General features: G+C 42.2%; 1 protein-coding gene across 2 annotated transcripts in view; it reads right to left on the reverse strand.

The window, feature by feature from the left end:
• LOC139537578 (rho GTPase-activating protein 32-like) overlaps nt 1–24,374 on the reverse strand; it is a 263,274-nt gene that overhangs the window by 31,436 nt on the left and 207,464 nt on the right. For both annotated transcript variants that reach the window (XM_071339053.1, XM_071339054.1), the window contains 5 exons: nt 20,557–20,694; nt 13,636–13,728; nt 12,031–12,153; nt 11,415–11,492; nt 5,339–5,420 (listed from right to left, as the gene is read on the reverse strand). In XM_071339053.1, coding sequence (XP_071195154.1) covers nt 5,339–5,420; nt 11,415–11,492; nt 12,031–12,153; nt 13,636–13,728; nt 20,557–20,694 — 514 coding nt within the window. The remainder of the gene's footprint in view (nt 1–5,338; nt 5,421–11,414; nt 11,493–12,030; nt 12,154–13,635; nt 13,729–20,556; nt 20,695–24,374) is intronic.

Here is a 24,374-nt window from a genome sequence, read left to right on the forward strand (position 1 = left end):
ATGCACCTGTACTGACCTCGCTACTAGTAGCTACTTCCCATGCCGTTGCCGGACCTGCCAGACAGTAGTTCCAGTGTAGTTGCCGTTCATGCCCTCCCCATTGAGTTGTAGACTGTATCCATGTATCAAAGTGACATCTAGATGGTTATCAATTTTCATTATTTCTTGTATAGGCTGCTATGAAACCATGGGAAGGTAAAAAGTTGCCACGGTGCCTACTGCCGGCGACATGACCTGATACAGCTGCCCATTAGGAAGCAGGTAAGAAGCAGGTTGGCAGGCATCTCGATACAACACCTGTGCACTGGTCACCGGCTTATCGACTCGTTGTGAGTGGCAACAAATCTGCCCAATTAGCTGAGTCGCTTTCTATACACCCACTCTCCTTCGACACAGCCACTCGCCCATACTCCAGTCGTCATATTGTGCTGCAGCTACCCATACTTGAGTAAAGAAAAATGAAATAACTAAATAGCACTATGTATTGAAGCCAAACAAGGACATCATCTATTTACTATGAAGTGGCAGATTCTGATTCAAGGCCACATTCCACCTCTGAAAAACATGGACTCCTATCCCAGCACCAACAAATCTGTCAATATTACAGGGCACCAATGCTACAGAAGCGATATAGTGGGAGAATATACCACACCGTTTTGTGGTGTTTTGAGTATGTTGCAATGCAAAGTCATCAAACTGTACACACTGTATGTGCATTCAATGCATGCAGGGTGAAGACAAAGCTTCCCTTTTCGATTCATGTAATCTTTTCTCAGTATTTCCACTCAGACACAGAATTAACTGTGCATTGTGGTTTGATGTTCTCAAATTAACCGACATGGGAAACGCCTTGATAACATTTTGTTACACTCTCAAACACCCACTCCTCTGTTAAGTTCATGTTTAAAGTATCCCTATATTTCTGTTATTATAGTGCTATCACTCTGTTATTAGTACGCCTGTGCGGTAGTCTCATTGTTGATGGACCTGCCCTGAGTGCAATGGCAACTATGCACTGTGGAAATACGGTTTAGTAAACATTGTTAAACTGGAACCTAGTCCTTGTGTCATTTTAGGTTAACACCCTCAAAGTAGCCTAAAAAACATTCCCTTTGTTTTCACATTGGCGTACTATGCACAAGTTGGGTGTGCACCAAAAACATGACCCAAGGGTCATAGTAGGTGCGTGAGCACCCTTGTTTCGCATCGAAGAGAATGAGGGCTGAAGTTTCTGAGACTATCTCCCCCAATCATTCCCCACAGGCCCAAACTACACAAGGTCTCTGTGGCTCACATACTTTCACGGCCCAGAGCATGTGTGTCAGGAAATTGACCAAAGCCCCATTAGGAAAAGCATGACAAATATTACTGTCTCCTTCACACATTCTCCATTCTATCTCTCACTTTGCTTCTCTCATAGACACATCCAGCTCTTGTCTTGGCTCGCTTGCGCTCCTCACAGCTGCCCAAGTCACTCGACTGGTCCCCAGACAGGAAGCCAGCTCCAGCCCAAGGAGGAAGTAGGAGATTCAAAGAGTAGCGGGGTCAGAACATCTGGACAAACACCTGTCATACTAGGGCAGTCAGGCTGGAGAAAACAGCAGAGCTGACCACACTGTTGCTCAGACTTCAGTGTTTAAGTGTGTGGATGATGTGTGTGTCTCTCAGACTTCAGTGTTTAAGTGTGTGGATGACGTGTGTCTCCTCAGACTTCGAGAAATTTACACAAAAGGACTCTAGGTTTAGTTACACCGTAACCCTTCATCCAAGTGAGACAGTTTGCAGATGTCCTTTTAAACTTGAGTTAAAAAGGCTAAAAACAATTCTAAGAACCCTCTCAGCTTTCCAAAGTAACTTTTTTCCAAATGCAACTCAATACAGTGGTGAAGACAACTGCAAAGGATCTCCTTCAATCTGCTCACTCTCTGACATTTCAGAGGGAGAAATCTCAACCCAGTTCGCCAGCTAAAAGGACAGGGACCATTTTCTATGCAGGGGAGCTGGTGAGTGTATGTTTGAACATGTCAGGGTTCCTGTTAGGAATGTAGCCATTTCAGTGACCATGGAGAAGACTGGGCTCCTTACTGTTGCAGGACAAAGCTTAACGCTCCAAAGGATAATTTTATAGCACCCGCCTTAAAGGGGGGACTTGAATAAATCAAGCCAGTCTAGACCCCAGCCACAGCCAAAAGTCTTTCAAGTTAAACCAAACAGAGTAGACAACTACAGCTGGCTGGTAACCAGATAGGGAGGACACTGAAGAAGTCTGAAGAAAAAAAGCAGCAGGATCAACTCCTCAAAAGGAACCCTGATAAACTTAAATAATAAAAGGTAAATAACACAGCAACACAGTCATTGGAAATAATCTAGTAATCAACTAATTAAGTCTAGTGCAAGTGAATCTGATAAAGGAGGGTACGTTACACTCCGACAACAGTGCTCAGGTTAGAGAGTAAGTGGATTTAGCTGTTCAAGTGAGTTTACACGCATCAAAGAGAAGGCTCTTGACCAAAGCACTTGTGTTACATCATAGAGTGCACCAAGAACTAAGAATGAAGAGTGAACTAAGAATTACCTGCGGACTCTTGTCCTAGTGTAGTGTTATCTTAGAGACTTGGTGAACAGACAAAGACAAAGTGCCTCAGCGGCGTGTCGGGTGCGTTAGTAGTGGGTTAGCTCTGGGGTGGTTAAGGCACACGTAGGGATGGACACACGTGTCTACCTGAGCTCAGGCTGTAGAAGTTTAACGGGTCGGTCACCCATGCACTGTCCTGCTTTACACTCTATCTCCAAATCTGTATGCCGTCACACGAACGGATGGATAGGCAGGAGAGGCGGGTAGGAACGGAGAGGGAGAGAACGTCCTGTTAGAGGAGGAACATGGCAGGAACAGTTTTTTTCTGTTTCGAGACTGTCACTCAGTCAGATAGCTTGGCATCTGACACTTGGTGGAGGAGGCACAAAAGGACATTAAGCATTATGTGTGCATTGGTTAAAGTTCAATTAATATACAGGAAATGAATAAACCTTTCATAGTACATCATTGTGCAGTGAATACTACAAAACTTTGTCAGCAAATAAAATCCTTTTCACTGTAAAAATTGGTGTCAGGCAGTACAAAGTATCATTAAGTGTTGAAATGACTATTGAATTTGACAACCAGGTGTGGAAGGAGGAAAAGCAGTGTGGGTAAGAAAAGTGTGTGGCCCTTAAGTGCATCCTTTTTTCCTCCCTCCTCTAATCAGTGATTAAGCATGATTAGATAGGTGAACCCAAGGGCTCCATCACATGGCTTTCACCTGTCCAGTAATTTCTAATCATTGACTACTTCAAGGAAAGAGAAGAAGGATGCACTTGAACGGGGCCTGTGTTTGTGAGAGGGATAGGGAGAGGGGGGTTTATACCAGCAAGCACAGGGTGGGAAGAGACTCCAGGAGGCAGGCCGCAGACCAGAGCAGTGGAATGCTGAAGTAGGGTGGGGGGCAAAGGGGATGACAGTGAAATAAACAACAAGCTTAAACATGCATGGAGCAGCGTGAAGCCGTGCAAAAAACGACATGCAAATTTCAGGTGTGTGACCAATATGGCAACCCAATGAGCGGAGATCTAAAATGGATGGGCAAGCAAATAGAAGCCATTTCCACAGAGTTGACATTCTTTGTGTGCATTCAGGACAGTATGACAGATACAGCATGATGCATTATTTTATTTGCATAACACACCATCTAATATGCTTAGAAACATTAGCTTTAAATTTTGTGCACCAGATAACATTGGGCCGTAACCCCTAACAACATCTGAGACGGCATAGTTATGGTGATGATGCTATTCCTCATTGCGGATCCTATGGGGTGTGTTGTTTTTTTGCCATGTCACCACTTCCCTGTTCCCTTTGCCTTGATATTGTTCCCAGCAGGCCTTGCATTCTTCTGCTCCTACCAGGCCTCCCACCTCAATTCCAAAGGGTTGGTTCTGACACTGAGTCATTGCGTGATTCACCCCTTGAATTGGAAGGGAATTTTTCAAGGCTGATTTAGATAGGCTTAAGGTGTCTGTGGCTGATCGAGAGAGTACATGGGGCTGAGTCCAAAATGGTACCTCATTCCCTACATAGTGCTCTATAGGGAATGGGATGCCATCTCAGGATATAAGATATGAATAGGATGGGATGGGATGCCATGGAAAGGGCTTGGCAGCCTGGTCATTCCGAAACATGACATAAGCTGCACTTTTCACAATCCATCTAAAAGCATTACCCATGTAAGAGGGGGTCAAAGTCCATGCATGATAGAGTTTCTATTATGCCTATCAGAATGTCGTGGCTGTACTTTCTGATTGTGATAGGGCTTTATGGTACACTCACGTGTTGAATGGCCGTGTTTGTTTTTGGACACTCATATGAGTGCGCTAGGTGGCTTATCTGTTTGCTGTGGCTACCTATAGATCAGCAATACGTGTTTGCATTGGATTAACATTGACATTGTGCAAATAGAGACATGAGACGTGAGTTTAGGTGGTTATTCAAGAGCACGATAACTATGGATTTCATTTTTCAAGTTGTGAAACGTTGAGTAGTGGGAATTCTCACTGGACACTTCGTACCAATATAAGATCATCACATTCAACTAAAGATATCAATATTATGATCTAGGTCTTATGTTTATATTTTGCAGTCAAGTGTTGTGTTCAATACACAAGTCTCTTCAATCAATCCCTAGGTCTATACCGTCACTAAACTTTCCTTTTGGATTCACCCTATTGTATTTTGGAGCCAGCCCTGAAATACATTTAAAAAGGCCAGTTAACATGAGAAACGTTTGGCTTGGTTGTGACTTCACTCATTCAGTGGTCTCTGCTGCTCTGTCTTTGCAATGACATGATAGGTGTTCCCTCACATTGCTCTGTGCTTTAGCCTCAGCTGGCCTAGCCGCCTGAGACAGACAGACACTTGTGTAGAACATCACCCTTACTCCTCCACAGAGTGGCACTAGCACCTGTTGCAGCTCAGTCACCATGACACACCACACATCCCATCCACATCATCATCACACCACACACTTACAGACGAGATCACAGTTGGGAATCCCCCCCCAATCTCACTAGACATTATCATACTCTAACATTGATATAAATTTTCCATAACCAACTGCTTCCTGCTGTCAGAAATATCAGATATATCTAGTTAGTAGTTTATAGTTAATGACGTCAAAGTGACAACAACACATTTTTGACAAGACCTATTATATACTTTATCCACCAAAAACAACATAGCACCAAGTGGGAGGAACGCTAGGAGAGTCACGGACGCATCACTGTTATTAGAGAGGAAATACAGTACCTGGTTTTGGCACCGAGTTGGTGACGGACTGCGGCACCTTGTCGTTTATCAGCTCCACACACTCACTGGGAAAGAAGCCAACCTGGGGAGAGAAGACAAAAAACACTTTTTACACACACACACAGAGACAGAGAGAGCGAGAGACAGAGAGCACAAGAGTGAGCAGAGAGGATGAGTGTGTGTGAAAATGAATGAATGAATGAGTGAGAGAAAGAGAGCAGTACCATTAAAGACTGATAAACAGTCTTCAGCCACTTATATCAATATGTCTCTACTGTGCATCTGGCCTTTGTTGGAGACCTCTCTCTGGATTAGGGAGTCCATAGGCAGTTGGTATAAACACATACTAAAAGGTTGGTGTGCGACCCAGGATGCCACTTGGAAATGTGCTGTGCTCGTTGTGGTGTTCAGTCAAGATCATGTGCCTAATTAGCTGCCCAAGTTATGGCTTTTAGGAATGGTCTGTGCCAGCTGAAGCGGAGGTAAAGGCCGGAGGGTGAGTGTGTGTGGGGCAATGTGTGTGTGTGTGTGACTGTGTGCACATGCTGTGTGTGTATCCCAAATGTTTTATATCATAAGAACATTTCCTTCTAGTCTATAATTGGACACTGGACAGCAGTCAAGAGCAGACTGTGATAGTTTAAAATCTCTACAGTCAACCGGAAAGCAAAATATCCTTGTCGGACACAAATGTTAGTGCGTCAGGTAGCCTAGCGGTTAGGGCGTTGGGCCAGTAACCGAAAGGTTGCTGGCTCGATTACCCGAGCAAACAAGGTGAAAAAAAGCAAGGCACTTAAACCCTAATTTGCACAAGGGGTGCCATACTACTATGGCTGACCCTTTAAAACAACACATTTCACTGCACCCATCCTGTGTGCGACAATAAAACATATATTTATTTATATTATTTTTCAGATGAACATGAGTAAAACAAATAATTTCTGATTTAACACAACTGATCCTCCCAGTGCAAATAGACATACAGTGGGGAGAACAAGTATTTGATACACTGCCGATTTTGCAGGTTTTCCTACTTACAAAGCATGTAGAGGTCTGTAATTTTTATCATAGGTACACTTCAACTGTGAGAGACGGAATCTAAAACAAAAATCCAGAAAATCACATAGTAATATTTCTAACGCCCATCGCTGCTCCAGGCTAAACTGTCTTCCTCAAGTCTTTGTGAGTGTTAAGAAATCTCTTAGGCTGTATAATAGAATAATATAAATCTCTAGGCTGTATAATAGAATAATATAAATCTCTAGGCTGTATAATATAATAATATAAATCTCTAGGCTGTATAATAGAATAATATACATCTCTAAGGCTGTATAATAGAATAATATAAATCTCTAGGCTGTATAATAGAATAATATAACTCTCTAGGCTGTATAATAGAATAATATAAATCTCTAGGCTGTATAATAGAATAATATAAATCTCTAGGCTGTATAATAGAATAATATAAATCTCTAGGCTGTATAATAGAATAATATAAATCTCTAGGCTGTAAAATAGAATAATATAAATCTCTAGGCTGTAAAATAGAATAATATAAATCTCTAGGCTGTATAATAGAATAATATAAATCTCTAGGCTGTATAATAGAATAATATACATCTCTAAGGCTGTATAATAGAATAATATAACTCTCTAGGCTGTATAATAGAATAATATAAATCTCTAGGCTGTATAATAGAATAATATAAATCTCTAGGCTGTATAATAGAATAATATAAATCTCTAGGCTGTATAATAGAATAATATAAATCTCTTAGGCTGTATAATAGAATAATATAAATCTCTAGGCTGTATAATAGAATAATATAAATCTCTTAGGCTGCATAATAGAATAATATAAATCTGTAGGCTGTATAATAGAATAATATACATCTCTTAGGCTGTATAATAGAATAATATAAATCTCTAGGCTGTATAATAGAATTATATACATATCTTAGGCTGTATAATAGAATTATATACATATCTTAGGCTGTATAATAGAATAATATAAATCTCTAGGCTGTATAATAGAATAATATAAATCTCTAGGCTGTATAATAGAATAATATACATCTCTAGGCTGTATAATAGAATTATATACATCTCTTAGGCTATATAATAGAATAATATAAATCTCTAGGCTGTATAATAGAATAACATAAATCTCTAGGCTGTATAATAGAATAATATACATCTCTAGGCTGTATAATAGAATAATATAAATCTCTAGGCTGTATAATAGAATAATATAAATATCTTAGGCTGTATAATAGAATAATATAAATCTCTAGGCTGTATAATAGAATAATATAAATCTCTAGGCTGTATAATAGAATAATATAAATCTCTTAGGCTGTATAATAGAATAATATAAATCTCTAGGCTGTATAATAGAATTATATACATATCTTAGGCTGTATAATAGAATAATATAAATCTCTAGGCTGTATAATAGAATAATATAAATCTCTAGGCTGTATAATAGAATAATATACATCTCTAGGCTGTATAATAGAATTATATACATCTCTTAGGCTGTATAATAGAATAATATAAATCTCTAGGCTGTATAATAGAATAACATAAATCTCTAGGCTGTATAATAGAATAATATAAATCTCTTAGGCTGTATAATAGAATAATATAAATCTCTAGGCTGTATAATAGAATTATATACATATCTTAGGCTGTATAATAGAATAATATAAATCTCTAGGCTGTATAATAGAATAATATAAATCTCTAGGCTGTATAATAGAATAATATACATCTCTAGGCTGTATAATAGAATTATATACATCTCTAGGCTGTATAATAGAATAATATACACTGCTCAAAAAAATAAAGGGAACACTAAAATAACACATCCTAGATCTGAATGAATGAAATATTCTTATTAAATACTTTTTTCTTTACATAGTTGAATGTGCTGACAACAAAATCACACAAAAATTATCAATGGAAATCAAATTTATCAACCCATGGAGGTCTGGATTTGGAGTCACACTCAAAATTAAAGTGGAAAACCACACTACAGGCTGATCCAACTTTGATGTAATGTCCTTTAAACAAGTCAAAATGAGGCTCAGTAGTGTGTGTGGCCTCCACGTGCCTGTATGACCTCCCTACAACGCCTGGGCATGCTCCTGATGAGGTGGCGGATGGTCTCCTGAGAGATCTCCTCCCAGACCTGGACTAAAGCATCCGCCAACTCCTGGACAGTCTGTGGTGCAACGTGGCGTTGGTGGATGGAGCGAGACATGATGTCCCAGATGTGCTCAATTGGATTCAGGTCTGGGGAACGGGCGGGCCAGTCCATAGCATCAATGCCTTCCTCTTGCAGGAACTGCTGACACACTCCAGCCACATGAGGTCTAGCATTGTCTTGCATTAGGAGGAACCCAGGGCCAACCGCACCAGCATATGGTCTCACAAGGGGTCTGAGGATCTCATCTCGGTACCTAATGGCAGTCAGGCTACATCTGGTGAGCACATGGAGGGCTGTACGGCCCCCCAAAGAAATGCCACCCCACACCATGACTGACCCACCGCCAAACCGTTCATGCTGGAGGATGTTGCAGGCAGCAGAACGTTCTCCACGGCGTCTCCAGACTCTGTCACGTCTGTCACATGTGCTCAGTGTGAACCTGCTTTCATCTGTGAAGAGCACAGGGCGCCAGTGGCGAATTTGCCAATCTTGGTGTTCTCTGGCAAATGCCAAACGTCCTGCACGGTGTTGGGCTGTAAGCATAACCCCCACCTGTGGACGTCGGGCCCTCATACCACCCTCATGGAGTCTGTTTCTGACCGTTTGAGCAGACACATGGACATTTGTGGTCTGCTGGAGGTCATTTTGCAGGGCTCTGGCAGTGCTCCTCCTTGCACAAAGGCGGAGGTAGCGGTCCTGCTGCTGTGTTGTTGCCCTCCTACGGCCTCCTCCACGTCTCCTGATGTACTGGCCTGTCTCCTGGTAGCGCCTCCATGCTCTGGACACTACGCTGACAGACACAGCAAACCTTCTTGCCACAGCTCGCATTGATGTGCCATCCTGGATGAGCTGCACTACCTGAGCCACTTGTGTGGGTTGTAGACTCCGTCTCATGCTACCACTAGAGTGAAAGCACCGCCAGCATTCAAAAGTGACCAAAACATCAGCCAGGAAGCATAGGAACTGAGAAGTGGTCTGTGGTCACCACCTGTAGAATCACTCCTTTATTGGGGGTGTCTTGCTAATTGCCTATAATTTCCACCTGTTGTCTATTCAATTTGCACAACAGCATGTGAAATTTATTGTCAATCAGTGTTGCTTCCTAAGTGGACAGTTTGATTTCACAGAAGTGTGATTGACTTGGAGTTACATTGTGTTGTTTAAGTGTTCCCTTTATTTTTTTGAGCAGTGTAAATCTCTAGGCTGTATAATAGAATAATATAAATCTCTAGGCTGTATAATAGAATAATATAAATCTCTAGGCTGTATAATAGAATAATATACATCTCTTAGGCTGTATAATAGAATAATATAAATCTCTAGGCTGTATAATAGAATAATATAAATCTCTAGGCTGTATAATAGAATAATATAAATCTTTAGGCTGTATAATAGAATAATATAAATCTCTAGGCTGTATAATAGAATAATATAAATCTCTAGGCTGTATAATAGAATAATATAAATCTCTAGGCTTCACTTAATGAGTTTGGAGGAAGACATAACGTGTGCGATACCTAACAAATCAGAGACCAGACTACACTAATAGACACTCTTAAAGCAGCGTCTATTTGCTTAGCAGTATGTAACCTACACGCTTTGCAAAATACTCTCTCTCTCTCTCTCTCTCTCTCTCTCTCTCTCTCTCTCTCTCTCTCTCTCTCTCTCTCTCTCTCTCTCTCTCTCTCTCTCTCTCTCTCTCTCTCTCTCTCTCTCTCTCTCTCTCTCTCTCTCTCTCTCTCTCTCTCTCTCTCTCTCTCTCTCTCTCTCTCTCTCTCAAGCCTCAGGGTGACTGACTGCCCTCCGGTGGAGATAGCAGGGAGGACATTGACATCTGCTTTGTGCTTGCAGATACACAATCCAATCAATGCTCCACCATCTAGTGGAGCATTGACATACAATGGTGTTTCCCCAAAATCCAGATTGGTTTCAAGGACCAACAATATGTGTAATAACCTAGTTATGACATCATTGTTGAAGACCAAACGTCATGGTATGCACCAGACCATCATTCTTGGTAGGAATGAGTGCCATGATTCATAATAATGAAAAAATAGACAAAATCAAGGAATCAAAACCAAGGAAACTTCATCTACTTGATATACCAAAATCACAGACAAATAATGTTCCCTCTCTTTAAAACTCAGCATATGCACCCCTACAGTACAACAAAGCAACAGGCAACAACCGCCTCCAAGAGTCTTTAGCCTAACAGCTTCCCAAGTTCCTGATTGCCCTTCTGCAGCATTCAATAACAACATGTTGTGAAGCCCCATCCAACATGGCTGCCCTCCCAGCTGGCCTGTATCAGTATTTTTCCCCCGGGGCAGCGAGCCGCAATGTTATGGGTCAGCTATGACCAGAACACTGCTATGGGTCAATGCTAAGGGCACAGGAAGTTCAGCTGGATTAGATCAACAGATAACACAAGATCAGGTTTTATTGTGCTCAAGGAAAGACTATTGATCACCTTAAATGGAATACTGGAAAACGTAGCTCGGCTACATCACGATCGAGAACAACCACTCTGTGTACCCATTTTGTATGATACAATGAGTATGTCTGTCCTTAACTGATGAGATAGTCCATAGAGAAATGTTTAACCCAAATGAACAATGAACTGATTTGGTCTTTGGTATATGGATAAATATAGTAGAATTAGCTAAACGTCCAAACCAAATGTGACTGAAAAGAGAAATTGATAGACACCAAAGCACAATAAAAATCATGGCCTTGTGGAGTCTACAGTAGATCAGAAGATGAGTGGATGCCAAGCCATCTGTGCGCAACTTATAACACCCCAGGTTCTAGACTGCAACACAGTAATTGTTTGTTTGTGTGTGTATGTGCATCTGGGCCACAAACCTGAAAGCCGTGCTTGCCCCTCCACCATGTGGTGTCCTCTTTGGGGGGCATGTCAATCACCGACACAATGTCCCCAACCTGTCAGGGGAGAGAGAGAGATGGGAGAGAGAAAGGGAAAGAGAGGAGAAGAGTAGGATAGCTGGATCAGTGTCATTGCTAAAATAGAGACTCACTAGTCATGCTGTGAATACATCTGAGGGGAAACATCATCCTACATATAGAGATGGTGGGTATTATTTGCTAAGAAACGTTTGGGAACCACTAACTGCATCAGAGAGTATTTGTACAGAAGAATTACATGTTCAATCAGATGTAGTGTGTGAAAAGAGTAATGGAGAAACAACTCCCTAGGAACAACAATGTATTGGAGCATCTGTAGAATAGTAAATATGATGCAGATTACCTGTCATACAACAAAGAACAACGTGCTCACAAAATACGTATGATTATTTATCACTGCATCCAAGCACAGCCATTTATCCATGACATTCCCATTTGTATCTGCACATATGTCCATGTGAGTGTGTGTACACGTATGTGAGTGTGTGTACACGTATGTGTATGTGCATGTGTTGTGTCTAAATGCGGTTCAGCTCTCCCTGTCCTTGGCGTTCACCTCGAAGGAGAGCTCGTCGGCGGCCTGCGCGATGTAGCGTTTGATGACATGGGCGGCGGCGATGGCGGGTACATTGATGGAGGACTCCTCGTGGACCAGTAAGTGGTTGCCCTTGTTATCAACCTGGAACACACACACACAATCAAGTTAGTGTCATATTTACTGTCTGTCACTGCAGACATTACACTGGGTTGGTGAGTTACTGTTCTATTATACAACGGGTGGGGCTAATCCTGGACGCTGACTGGTTAAAACTGCATTCCAGCCAGTGTTTATTCCACAAGTTACCACCAGCTAAAGCTATGAAGTTGAAATGCCTATTTACTCGGTTCCATCTCACTGCGCAATCCACTGTCTCATCAGCCCAGCCAGGCAATTTATAAACTTGATCTCCACTGTAAAAAGCATCTAGACAATATATCCCATTTCTTTTAGACTAGCAATTGGTTTTCAAATGCGGAGATTTGTATAAACCTTGCTTTCTGTCTCTGACATTTGCAACATTGTTTCAGTATTGAAATTCGATCTCCAGCTGTTTCATAGTAATGAACGTGTAGATGTCGGGAGTCGGGATGAAACAGACGGAGGGAGATTTTCTCAGCCAGTCAAAAATCATGAAGAATCAGCATAATTGTTATGGATATATACAAAGAAATGTCAATAGAAAACAGGTCAAACGAAATGAAGTGCAGCTACTGTAGTTTGCAGTCTTTCCAGCTTCAGTTTGAAGTAATTGTGTTAGCTGTGTCATTGGCTAGCGCCTCTGAACAACATTATCCTGAAATTGCGCATCATTAGCTCATTGTTAAGGATGCATCCAAATAAATGTCACTAGAAAACAGCTTAAACAAATGCAAATTGCAGCTACTTTGTTGTTATTCTGGCTAAAATGTTTGACATAACTGTAAGTTAGCCGTAGTTGGCTAGCTAGTAAGTAAGGGATAAGAATGTTGCCAGCCAGTATGGCAATAGAACATTTAGAACGAATGACTGGGTAGCGTCCATAGATACAGAACTTGGGTAGACGGCTTGGGTAGCAACCCTAGATTTGTGTCGGACCTATATCTTGTGGAAGGATGAAATATCAATAAATTCAACAAAATAAAGTTTTTAATGAAAATATATAAATCATTATTTGAATACGTTGGTACCCCTTCTCAGGCCTAACACCCATGCCAATATAGCCACCAAACACCGGCTTCTCGGGCATTATCACTTAATTACGTGTGAGTCAATAAGGAAAGAGAGGAGCAGTAAGCGCGTGTTCGTGCAAGAAAATGGGAAACTACAGTATGTGTTATCTGTGGTGTATTTGTGTAGAGCAGGGCTCTCCAACCGTGTTCCTGGAGAGCTACCCTCCTGTAGGTTCACACTCCAAACCCAGTTTTAACTGACCTGATTCAGCGTATCAACAAGCTAATTATTAGAATCAGGTGCTAATTAATACATTAGGGTTGAAGTGTAAACCTACAGGACAGTAGCTCTCCAGGAACAGGGTTGGATAGCCCTGGTCTAGTGTGTGTGGGAGATTGATAGACAAACAGACACAGACAAGACAGACAGACAGCATGAGACACACAGACATAAACCCAGACAGAAGCTCACCTCCATCCACGTGAGGGCGGGCCCACAGTTGATCTTGTTGTCAGCGATCGCTGAGAAGCGGGAGAGGTAAGCCATCAGCATCTGGGAAACTACCTGTGAGAGAGGAAACCAGGAACAGACAATGGGTAAAACACCTATATAACATACTAGTTCCACACAGAGTGTTGAATGACCTACAGCTACTAAAAAGGAAGTGTATGTATGTACAGTACCAGTCAAAAGTTTGGACACACCTACTACTCCTTCAAGAGTTATTCTTTATTTGTGCTATTTTCTACATTGTAGAATAATAGTGAAGACATCAAAACTATGAAATAACACATATGGAATCATGTAATAACCAAAAGTGTGGTGACACAAAAGAAAATATATGTTATATTCTTCAAGGTAGCCACCCTTTGCCTTTATGACAGCTTTGCATAATCTTGGCATTCTCTCAACCAGATTCATGAGGAAGTCACCTGGAATGCATTTCAATTAACAGGTGTGCCTTGTTAAAAGTTCATTTGTGGAATTTCTTTCCTTCTTAATGCGTTTGAGCCAATCAGTTGTGTTGTGACAAGGTAGGGGTGGTATACAGAAGATAGCCCTATTTGGTAAAAGACCAAGTCCATATTATGGCAAGAACGGCTCAAATAAGCAAAGAGAAATGACAGTCCATCATTACTTTAAAACAGTACAGTCGCAAAAACCATCAAGCGCTATGATGAAACCGGCTCTAATGAGGACCACCACAGGAAAGGACGACCCAAAGACCCAAAGTTACCTCTGCTGCAGATAAGTTCATTAGAGTTACCAGCCTCAGAAATTGCAGCCCAAATAAATCCAAGTAACAGACACATGTCAACATCAACTGTTCAGATCAGGCCTTCATGGTTGAATTGCTGCAAAGAAACCACTACCATAGGACACCAATAAGAAGAAGATACTTGCTTGGGCCAAGAAACACGAGCAATGGACAGACAGGTGGAAATCTGTCCTTTGGTCTGATGTGTCCAAATTTTAGATTTTTGGTTCCAACCGCCGTGTCTTTGTGAGTGCAGAGTAGATGAACGGATGATCTCTGCATGTGTGGTTCCCACCATGAAGCATGGAGGAGAAGGTGTGATGGTGCTTTGCTGGTGACACTGTTAGGGATTTATTTTGAATTCAAGGCACACTTAACCAGCATGGCTATCACAGCATTACTGGTAGCCAAGTATTAATCTAACAGTAAATGTAATGCCTCAAAAAAACATTGCAGTTGTAGCCTGTACACTCGCAATGGCTGATGTGCATTTCACACGCTCTGTATTTAAAAGCCATAACAAATATCATGGTTGTAAAATAGTTGCTATAGAGAGAACATTTATGTCTACAGATAGCTTATAGCCTCCTCTCTTCAACAGTGACAACAGCTGTGTTTTTTCCCGCAATTGGATTTTGAAATGTTATAGCCTACAATCAGAATACTTTTTTTTCTCCTGGAATGCAGGGGGAGAGGGAGTGAGTCTCGCTCATCATAGAAGCAGGCCACAACGAAACAGGCACGGGGCAGGGCAGAGACTTTAATTACAGGAATCATAATTAAGGCTCTGAATAAATAAAATTTGTTGGTAGCACTGATGCTCTCAACTTATAAAAGTTAGGAGCACCACATAAAATGTAGGAGCACCAGAAAATAAGATTTTTTAAATTGATTGAGATACAGCCTACATGAATTCTAGCTACTTTTGAAGGAAATGTTGTGCCCTATCAACTAATATGTAACCCTGTAAATGCATGCATTAATTATAAAAGCTAAAATGTTGATACAAATAGCTGTCATTGAAATTACAAAGCAATATTAGTTTTCTACATGGTGTAAAAAGCACTGTTTCCTATTGAGATGCATTACATTCAAAATTGTACACGGTCTCTTTAAGAATGTCAGTGACATTCTGAGTGACAACATGCAAATCGGTCATTTATTCATTGCTATGATCATTGAACTCCTGAAGAAGCTATTCCTTTTCCATTCTTTCTGTGCCCCCAAATGTTTGGATATACTGGTAAAGTTACCAGGTTGTTAGCTTGCTAGCTAATGAGGTAACATGACTTAACAAGGTGTTAATGGCCCACAAGTAGTTTTAGAACGGCTTATGACATGGTTTATGAACGTAAAATACAGCCCGCCAATGGAGATGCAACCAGCTGCAGAGCCAATGCACAATAGAAGGGAAAAAATGTAGCACCGATAATATGAGTCACTACTTTTGAACAGTTTGGGCTAGAGATAACCAGTTTTCTCTGTAGTAATGGTGTAACCACCACAGTCACGGATCAGCACTCACTTTTTTCTCTAGGGTACTCAGAAACAGCGATACAGCAAAGCATAACCTTTACAACAATTATTATCTGGGGAAGAAAACATTTTGCACAGCTAAATATTTAGGAGCACATGCGATCAAAATGATCACACTAGAGGCATGATCATGAAGAAAACGCACATTACTGTTTGACCAAATGTGCAGCTCACACCGATGCGACCAATTAAACATGACTTGCACAGCCAAGTAAAAAGGGCCGCAAAATGCAACTAAATTGTCGCAGTCTGGAGCCCTGGTGTGTGTGTCTGACTTGAGCATGGGGCAGAAAGACATGTTTGACTGAGCTCATAATGTAGCCAATCCTAATGATATTGAAAGGACGGTTGTTTCTAGTTTTCATTGGCAACTTCTTGAGTAATGCACTATAGATGAGAGAAAGCGAAAGACTGAGTGGTGAGCGCCTAGCAGAGGAAATCAAACGCTCCACTGGAGGCCGTTTGGAGAGGAGAGGGGAAGAGGGAGAGGTTAGAGAAGGGGAGAGGAGTGGGGAAGAGGGAGAGGTTAGAGAAGGGGAGAGGAGTGGGGAAGAGGGAGAGGTTAGAGAAGGGGAGAGGAGAGGGGAAGAGGGATAGATTAGAGAAGAGGAGAGGAGAAAGGATAGGTTAGAGCAGAAGGAGAGGAGAGGTTAGAGAGCTGAGCTCCAAAGAGAGGAGAGGAGTAGGTGAGATTAGAGAAGGGGCGAGGAGAGAAGAGGAGAAGGGATACGTTAAAGGATAGGAGAGCAGAGGAGAGGTTAGGGGAGGAGAAAAGAGGTTGGAGAAGAAGAGAAGAGGTTAGAGGAGAGAAGAGCAGACCATTGAGGTGGTGGGCATGGGGCCAGGCCAGACGTGGAGCCAAACCCTTTCCTGACCCTCTCTCCGGGAGGTTCCAGCCCGCTGCCTGCCACATTGATTCCAGTACATGAGCTAGCACTGTGCGTACCCAATCAGAACAGGGTCCATCAACACAGATACACAGAGGCCGAGTGTTATAGCCCAGAGGGGCCTAATGGGGCGCAAGCTGACGACACATGTACATGACACAGACAGCTTAGCCCTGGTTTTAAAAGGACCATAGCCTCGGAGCGTTTGTTTTCTTTCCACAAGATGTGTAAACATTTATAACCTGATCAGGCCCAACTTTACCCACAGCCAGGACAAATCTGGCCAGGAGGAAACGGTGAAAAAAAGGCAATTCTATATGTGGAAGATAGCAAGACGTGTAAAATGACAAAGCATGTCAGAGGTTTAAAAAATATGTTTTTCATTTGAGACTTCACTGTGGCACTAACCAGACAAAACAATGGTTAATGAGCTATCAGATCTGTCCAAATATTTAATGAAGGACATACAGTGGGGAGAACAAGTATTTGATACACTGCCGATTTTGCAGGTTTTCCTACTTACAAAGCATGTAGAGGTCTGTAATTTTTATCATAGGTACACTTCAACTGTGAGACGGAATCTAAAACAAAAATCCAGAAAATCACATTGTATGATTTTTAAGTAATTAATTTGCATTTTATTGCATGACATACGTATTTGATCACCTACCAACCAGTAAGAATTCCGGCTCTCACAGACTTGATAGTTTTTCTTTAAGAAGCCCTCCTGTTCTCCACTCATTACCTGTATTAACTGCACCTGTTTGAACTCATTACCTGTATAAAAGACACCTGTCCACACACTCAATCAAACAGACTCCAACCTCTCCACAATGGCCAAGACCCAGAGAGCTGTGTAAGGACATCAGGGATAAAATTGTAGACCGGCACAAGGCTGGGATGGGCTACAGGACAATAGGCAAGCAGCTTGGTGAGAAGGCAACAACTGTTGGCGCAATTATTAGAAAATGGAAGAAGTTCAAGATGACGGTCAATCACCCTCGGTCTGGGGCTCCATGCAAGATCTCACCTCGTGGGGCATCAATGATCATGAGGAAGGTGAAGGATCAGCCCAGAACTACACGGCAGGACCTGGTCAATGACCTGAAGAGAGCTGGGACAACAGTCTCAAAGAAAACCATTAGTAACACACTGGAGTGGGCCAAAATCCCTGCTGCAGTGTGTGCAAACCTGGTCAAGAACTAAAACGCAAATTAATTACTTAAAAATCATATAATGTGATTTTCTGGATTTTTTCCCCCGTCTCTCACAGTTGAAGTGTACCTATGATAAAAAATTACAGACCTCTACATGCTTTGTAAGTAGGAAAACCTGCAAAATCGGCAGTGTATCAAATACTTGTTCTCCCCACTATGTCACCTTGAGGGAGCTCAACAAAGACGAAGCTGACAAGGATCTCTGGTTAAATCAAATATGTCCCTACTCAACCCTCATTCGTCAAATGTCACAGGGAGGGAGAGTACGTTGAAACTGACGCCATATTTAGCCTCAATGACAAAGCAAGCCGCTGACTGAAAAAAGAAGAACAAAAAACTGCTGAAAATAATGCCCTGACTTTCAAGTTATGAAAACAGTAGCAACAGTACTACAATACTAAGTACTTGATTTGGAAGGTAAGTAAGCATCTGGTATAGAAGGCTTGCTGTACAGAGCAGCAGAGGAGGGCCTTACATGGTCCGGTCTGGTTTGGGCTTAAAGGCTATAATGGGTAAGGAAAGGAAAGCTTTTCTTTGATGACCTGGATGCTTTCCTTGTTGGGCTCAATTTGTTGGTTACTGTTGGTGATGAATACCCTGCCGCTTCCAACAAGACTTGTCCTATTCAGCGCACTAATCCAAAAGTGAGCCTTCTCCTCTGAGTGCCAGACAGGGTATGTGCCCCAAATGGCACCCTAGTCTCTATATAGTGCACTACTTTTGACCAGGGCTCATATGGCTCTGGTCAGAAGTAGTGCACCATGTTGGAAATAGGGTACCATTTGGGACTCCGCCAGGCCCTCTCTTCAGCCCCTCTCCTTCCTGTCAACATGACCAAGAAAACATAGACCAAGAGGGCTAAGACTCTCCAGAAAGACAAAGACTAGAGAACAGGTGGTACCACAACAGTAAAGCCAAGCCCAACATCAAGGCCTTGAAGGGAAGGGAGGCTGGCTGGATGGCTGGCTAACTGAAACAATAGGGAGACTGATTGGTTGATTAGCAGTGAGTTTGCTGATTTCGCTGAATATTCTTACCAACTTTGTACAGGTTTTCTCTAAGTTCTTTTAGACTTAACGAGTCATGGAAGATATTGTATAAGGTAATGTCAGCTCATTTCGAACAGGCAATCTAGCTCCCAAAGTACTGGCCTACAAAACAGTGACAATCAAGTATTGGAATGCGCAAGCAATATGTTGGTTAGCATACTAGCTAGGCTAACACTATCCAAATACCTGCAGTAGCTAGGTACCAAAATATGCGCTTCAAAGAGGGGCCAGCAAAACAGCCTCTCGACAATACGGTTAGTGACATTTTATTTCAAGCCAATTTTCCCCTACACCAATTAATCCTGTAAGGACCTATGTGTATTAAATGCCTGAAGGCTACAATCAAATAATGACTGCTGTCTGAAATTACTATACGCCAGCTCTCTGCTATTACTTGTCCCAGCAGCCACGGACACGGATTAAACTGAAAGATCCGACATCTGGTTCCTCCAATCACGACTGAGCCTTTTTACATGAAAACCCTAATAACCTGTTTTACCAGTAGTTTTTAGCACTGAACATCCCACTACAGAATGACCTGTGCTTTCACTGTGGGCGTAGTAATCTGACCTCCTGAGATTAGTCAACGCGCAGCCTAGTGTTTCACATTACACTTGGGACAGCTGGAGAGAGAGGCTGTGTATCAAATGGCACCCTATGCCCTATAAACATGTAGTGCACAAATTTTGACCAGGGCCCAGATCTGGTCAAAAGTAGTGCACTATGTAGGGAATAGGGTGTCATTTGGGACGCAGAGCAAAGTGGTGACTGTGAAGCCTAGTCAGCCTACCTTTGTGGGAGTCTCTTTTTAGGGGCAGAGAGCATGAGTACCAGGGCCTTTTTCCATTTACTGAAGGACTGGATGATCATATGGATAAGCATTAACAGCCACTCCATATTTCAAAGCCCATCAATTTAGCTGTGAAAATGTGCCACAGTTCAAGTAGGCTTTCTCTGGGAAAACAACTGTAAACAGAGAGAGCGACTGAGAGTTCCTATTGCAGCCCAGCAGGATGGAGAGGTTTTCTAAAAACATAAAACAGACTATACAGCTGCCTTCCTCTAAACACCAGGCCATTAGACAGAACGAAAAAAACAAACCTGGGCACAAATGGACACTTTAACAAATTTAGCCCATGAATCAGCCTGCAACGAATACAAGTTTGTAAAACAAGCAAATACAGCATTGACATTGTACAGGTATTTCACTCTAGTACGGACATGGTCGCAAAACTGTTCTCAAGTCACCCGTCCTTTGGCTCTGGCTTCTGTCTGAACCCTAAAGACTGTAATCTTGAAGGGGAAAGATAACATAGTCCTTAAAGTCGTGAACTCTGAGGCAGTATTCAAAGCGGGAGACTGGGAGAGACCATTTGAATGGGGATATAGGGGTGTTGGGTGGGGTGGGGCACATCGGCTGTACTGAGAAAGACCGGGTATCTTACCTCGGCGCGATCCCTCAGACTGTCGAATCGAGGCAGCTCAGGCAGCTGCGAGAAGCGGCGGTCATAGATGCAAAGGTGCAGGTGCTTGTCCAGGACACGGAAATCCTCATAGCTGCGCTTCACAATCCAGCTTCGGCTCTGCGGAGCAAAAATAGCAAGAGTGGGAAAGTAGGAGAGAGAAGAGAGAGAGGACGTTTCAAAACACAGGGGATATGCATGAGGCATGAGCCCCTGGCTGCTTTACTAGCCTGGTGACAGATACCCTCTGGGTGCCCCTCACGCCCTAATTCACAATCCACCGCTGGGACGGGGTTGCAAGAGGGGGAGTCTATGATTTTACTAGGGAGGGGGGGGGGGGGGGGGGGTCGGACAGGGTGTATTACCTTCCTAGCTATAATCCTGCTACAGTGACTCCCCACACAATACTCCACTGTGGGACAGGGACCATACATCTGTATGGTTGCGGATGTGGTATGGTTGTGGTTGCCCCAAGCAGAGCACCAGTCTGCCAATGTAAGGCAGAGCCAAAAAACTGATTAAAGGATGGATGGTGGATAGATGGGGGGAGGGATTGGAGAAGGGGATGAATGCAAATGGCTGGGATTATTAAGAGAGGGGGGTCAAATCTGGTGGAATTAAGAGAGAGTTGGACATTATATCCTTCTAGTCTCAAGAGGGGGGGCATTTTAATCTGAAAAGGGGATCTCCCTCATTGGACGATGAGCCCGGGAATCTAGTACAGAACATCCAGTGAAAAACAACCCAGCTTTAATTATATTAGATGTACTGCTATTATTCAAACCAGACATACAGTTGAAGTCGGAAGTTACACTTTAGCAAAAATCCATTTAAACTCAGTTTTTCACAATTCCTGACATTTAATCCTAGTAAATATTCCCTGTTTTAGGTCAGTTAGGATCACCACTTTATTTTAAGAATGTTATTAAATATTAAATAATATAATAATAACAGAGAGAATGATTTATTTCAGCTTTGATTTCTTTCATCACTTTCCCAGTGGGTCAGAAGTTTACATACACTCAATCAGTATTTGGTAGCATTGCCTTTAAATTGTTTAACTTGGGTCAAACATTTCGGGTAGCCTTCCACAAGCTTCCCACAACAAGTTGGGTGAATTTTGGCCCATTCCTCCTGACAGAGCTAGTGTAACTGAGTCAGGTTTGTAGGCCTCCTTGCTCACACACACTTTTTCAATTCTGCCCACAAATTTTCTGTGGGATTGAGGTCAGGGTTTTGTGATGGCCACTCCAAAACCTTGACTTTGTTGTCCTTAAGCCATTTTGCCACAACTTTGGAAGAATGCTTGGGGTCATTGTCCATTTGGAAGACCCATTTGCGACCAAGCTTCAACTTCCTGACTGATGTATTGAGATGTTGCTTCAATATATCTACATCATTTTCCTCCCTCATGATGCCATCTATTTTGTGAAGTGCACCAGACCCTCCTGCAGCAAAGCACCCCCACAACATGATGCTGCCACCCTGTGCTTCACGGTTGGGATCCTGTTCTTCGGCTTGTAAGCCTCCCCCTTTTCCCTCCAAACATAACAATGGTCATTATGGCCAAACAGTTATATTTTTGTTTCATCAGACCAGAGGACATTTCTCCAAAAAGTACGATCTTTGTCCCCATGTGCAGTTGCAAAGTGTAGTCTGGCTCTTTTATGGCGGTTTTGGAGCAGTGGCTTCTTCCTTGCTGAGCGGCCTTTCAGGTTATGTCAATATAGGACTCAATTTACTGTGGATATAGATACTTTTGTACCCGTTTCCTCCAGCATCTTCACAAGGTACTTTGCTGTTATTCTGGGATTGATTTGCACTTTTCGCACCCAAGTACACTCATCTCTAGGAGACAGAACGCGTCTCAGGCGTTTGGAAATTGCTCCCAAGGATCAACCAGACTTGTGGAGGTCTGCAATTGTTTTTCTGAGGTCTTGGCTGATTTCTTTAGATTTTCCCATGATGTCAAGCAAAGAGGCACTGAGTTTGAAGGTAGGCCTTGAAATACATCCACAGGTACACCTCCAATTCACTCAAATGATGTCAATTAGCCTATCAGAAGCTTCTAAAGCCATGACATCATTTTCTGGAATTTTCCAAGCTGTTTAAAGGCACAGTCAACTTAGTGTATGTAAACTTCTGACCCACTGGAATTGTGATACAGTGAATTATAAGTGAAATAATCTGTCTGTAAACAATTGTTGGAAAAATTACTTGTGTCATGCACCAAGTAGATGTCCTAACCAACTTGCCAAAACTATAGTTTGCTAACAAGAACTTTGTGGAGTGGTTGAAAAATGAGATTTAATGAGTCTAACCTAAGCGCATGTAAACTGCAGCGGGGTAATAACTTTGCATGTTTTATTGTTATTGCGAGTAAATCCAACAGGCATCATGCTAGACAGAATGGAACAGCTCCTAAATCGTCCACCATATCTAGCTCACCCGCTTGAACTGTGCTGGACTGCCCTGGATAGCTAATTTTGGAATCAATTGACGAAGTGATCAATTCACCGAAGCTATTTCGGGAGTACAACACGAGAAGTCGATAACTCCATACATTAATTTAACTGATGATAAATCTTTGGGGTAAATACATCAGAGGCCGGCTGGCACATGACAAAGCAAGGCTTTTTTTAATCTGAAGAGGGTGCTGAATCAAAAAGTGACAGGCAAATACAGTTGTGATGTAAGCCTCAGGCAATGTCCCAAATGGCCCCCTATTCCCTATATAGTGCACTACTTTTGACCAGAGCCCTATGGGCCCAGGTCAAAAGCAGTGCACTATATAGGGAATAGGTTGCCATTTGGTACAGGCCCTCGGTCAGCACCGGGCACACATGACTTGCCTCGCTAGGTCTCTGATGAGAAGGTCGCGTAACTGCCAAGTTGAGGAAAAGATTTGGAGGCACGGATGGTATGCCAGATATCTTCTCCAAGTTGTGTGTTTTGTTGCTACTCTACACCTCGTGAGCATCATGGATGATGCCAAACGGTGTGATTTCAGTGTCACTCTCCATTCCCACAAGAGACCCTTCTCACCGATCTGACCTTTCTATTTAGTTGTTTGGTTGTTTCAGCTTCACTGTTCCCACAATAATTTTAATCATGACCAAACGGGTTTTCAGAAATGACTGAAAATGAGCCAATCACCTACTAGCTAACACATTGGACATTCATTTGGTGTGTGACAAGATTCCAAAGACAGAGGCTTTCAATGTGACTGTGTATATTTGTGAGAGTGTGCATGCAAGTGAGAGTGCGTGTGTATGCAAGCGTTAGATCTGTACTATTTTCCACATTGTAGAACAATAGTGAAGACATCAAAACTATGAAATAACACATATGAAATCATGTAGTTACCAAAAAAGTGTTAAAACAAATCAAAATATGTTTAATTTTTTTAAGTAGCAACCCTTTGCCTTGATGACAGCTTTGCACACTCTTGGCATTCTCTCAACCAGCTTCACCTGGAATGCTTTTCCAACAGTCTTGAAGGACTTCCCACATATGCTGAGCACTTGTTTGCTGCTTTTCCTTCACTCAGCAGTCCAACTCATCCCAAACAATCTCAATTGGATTGAGGTCTGGTGATTGTGGAGGCCAGGTCATCTGATGCAGCACTCCACCAGTCTCCTTCTTGGTCAAATAGCCCTTACACAGCCTGGAGGTGTGTTGGATCATTGTCCTGTTGAAAAACAAATGATGGTAGCCATGCTGGTTAAGCGTGCCTTGAATTCGAAATAAATCCCTGACAGTGTCACCAGCAAAGCACCCCCACACCTGCTCCTCCATGC

The sequence above is a fragment of the Salvelinus alpinus genome, chromosome 13 (genome assembly GCF_045679555.1).
Source record: "Salvelinus alpinus chromosome 13, SLU_Salpinus.1, whole genome shotgun sequence".
Classification (NCBI taxonomy): Eukaryota; Metazoa; Chordata; class Actinopteri; order Salmoniformes; family Salmonidae; genus Salvelinus; species Salvelinus alpinus.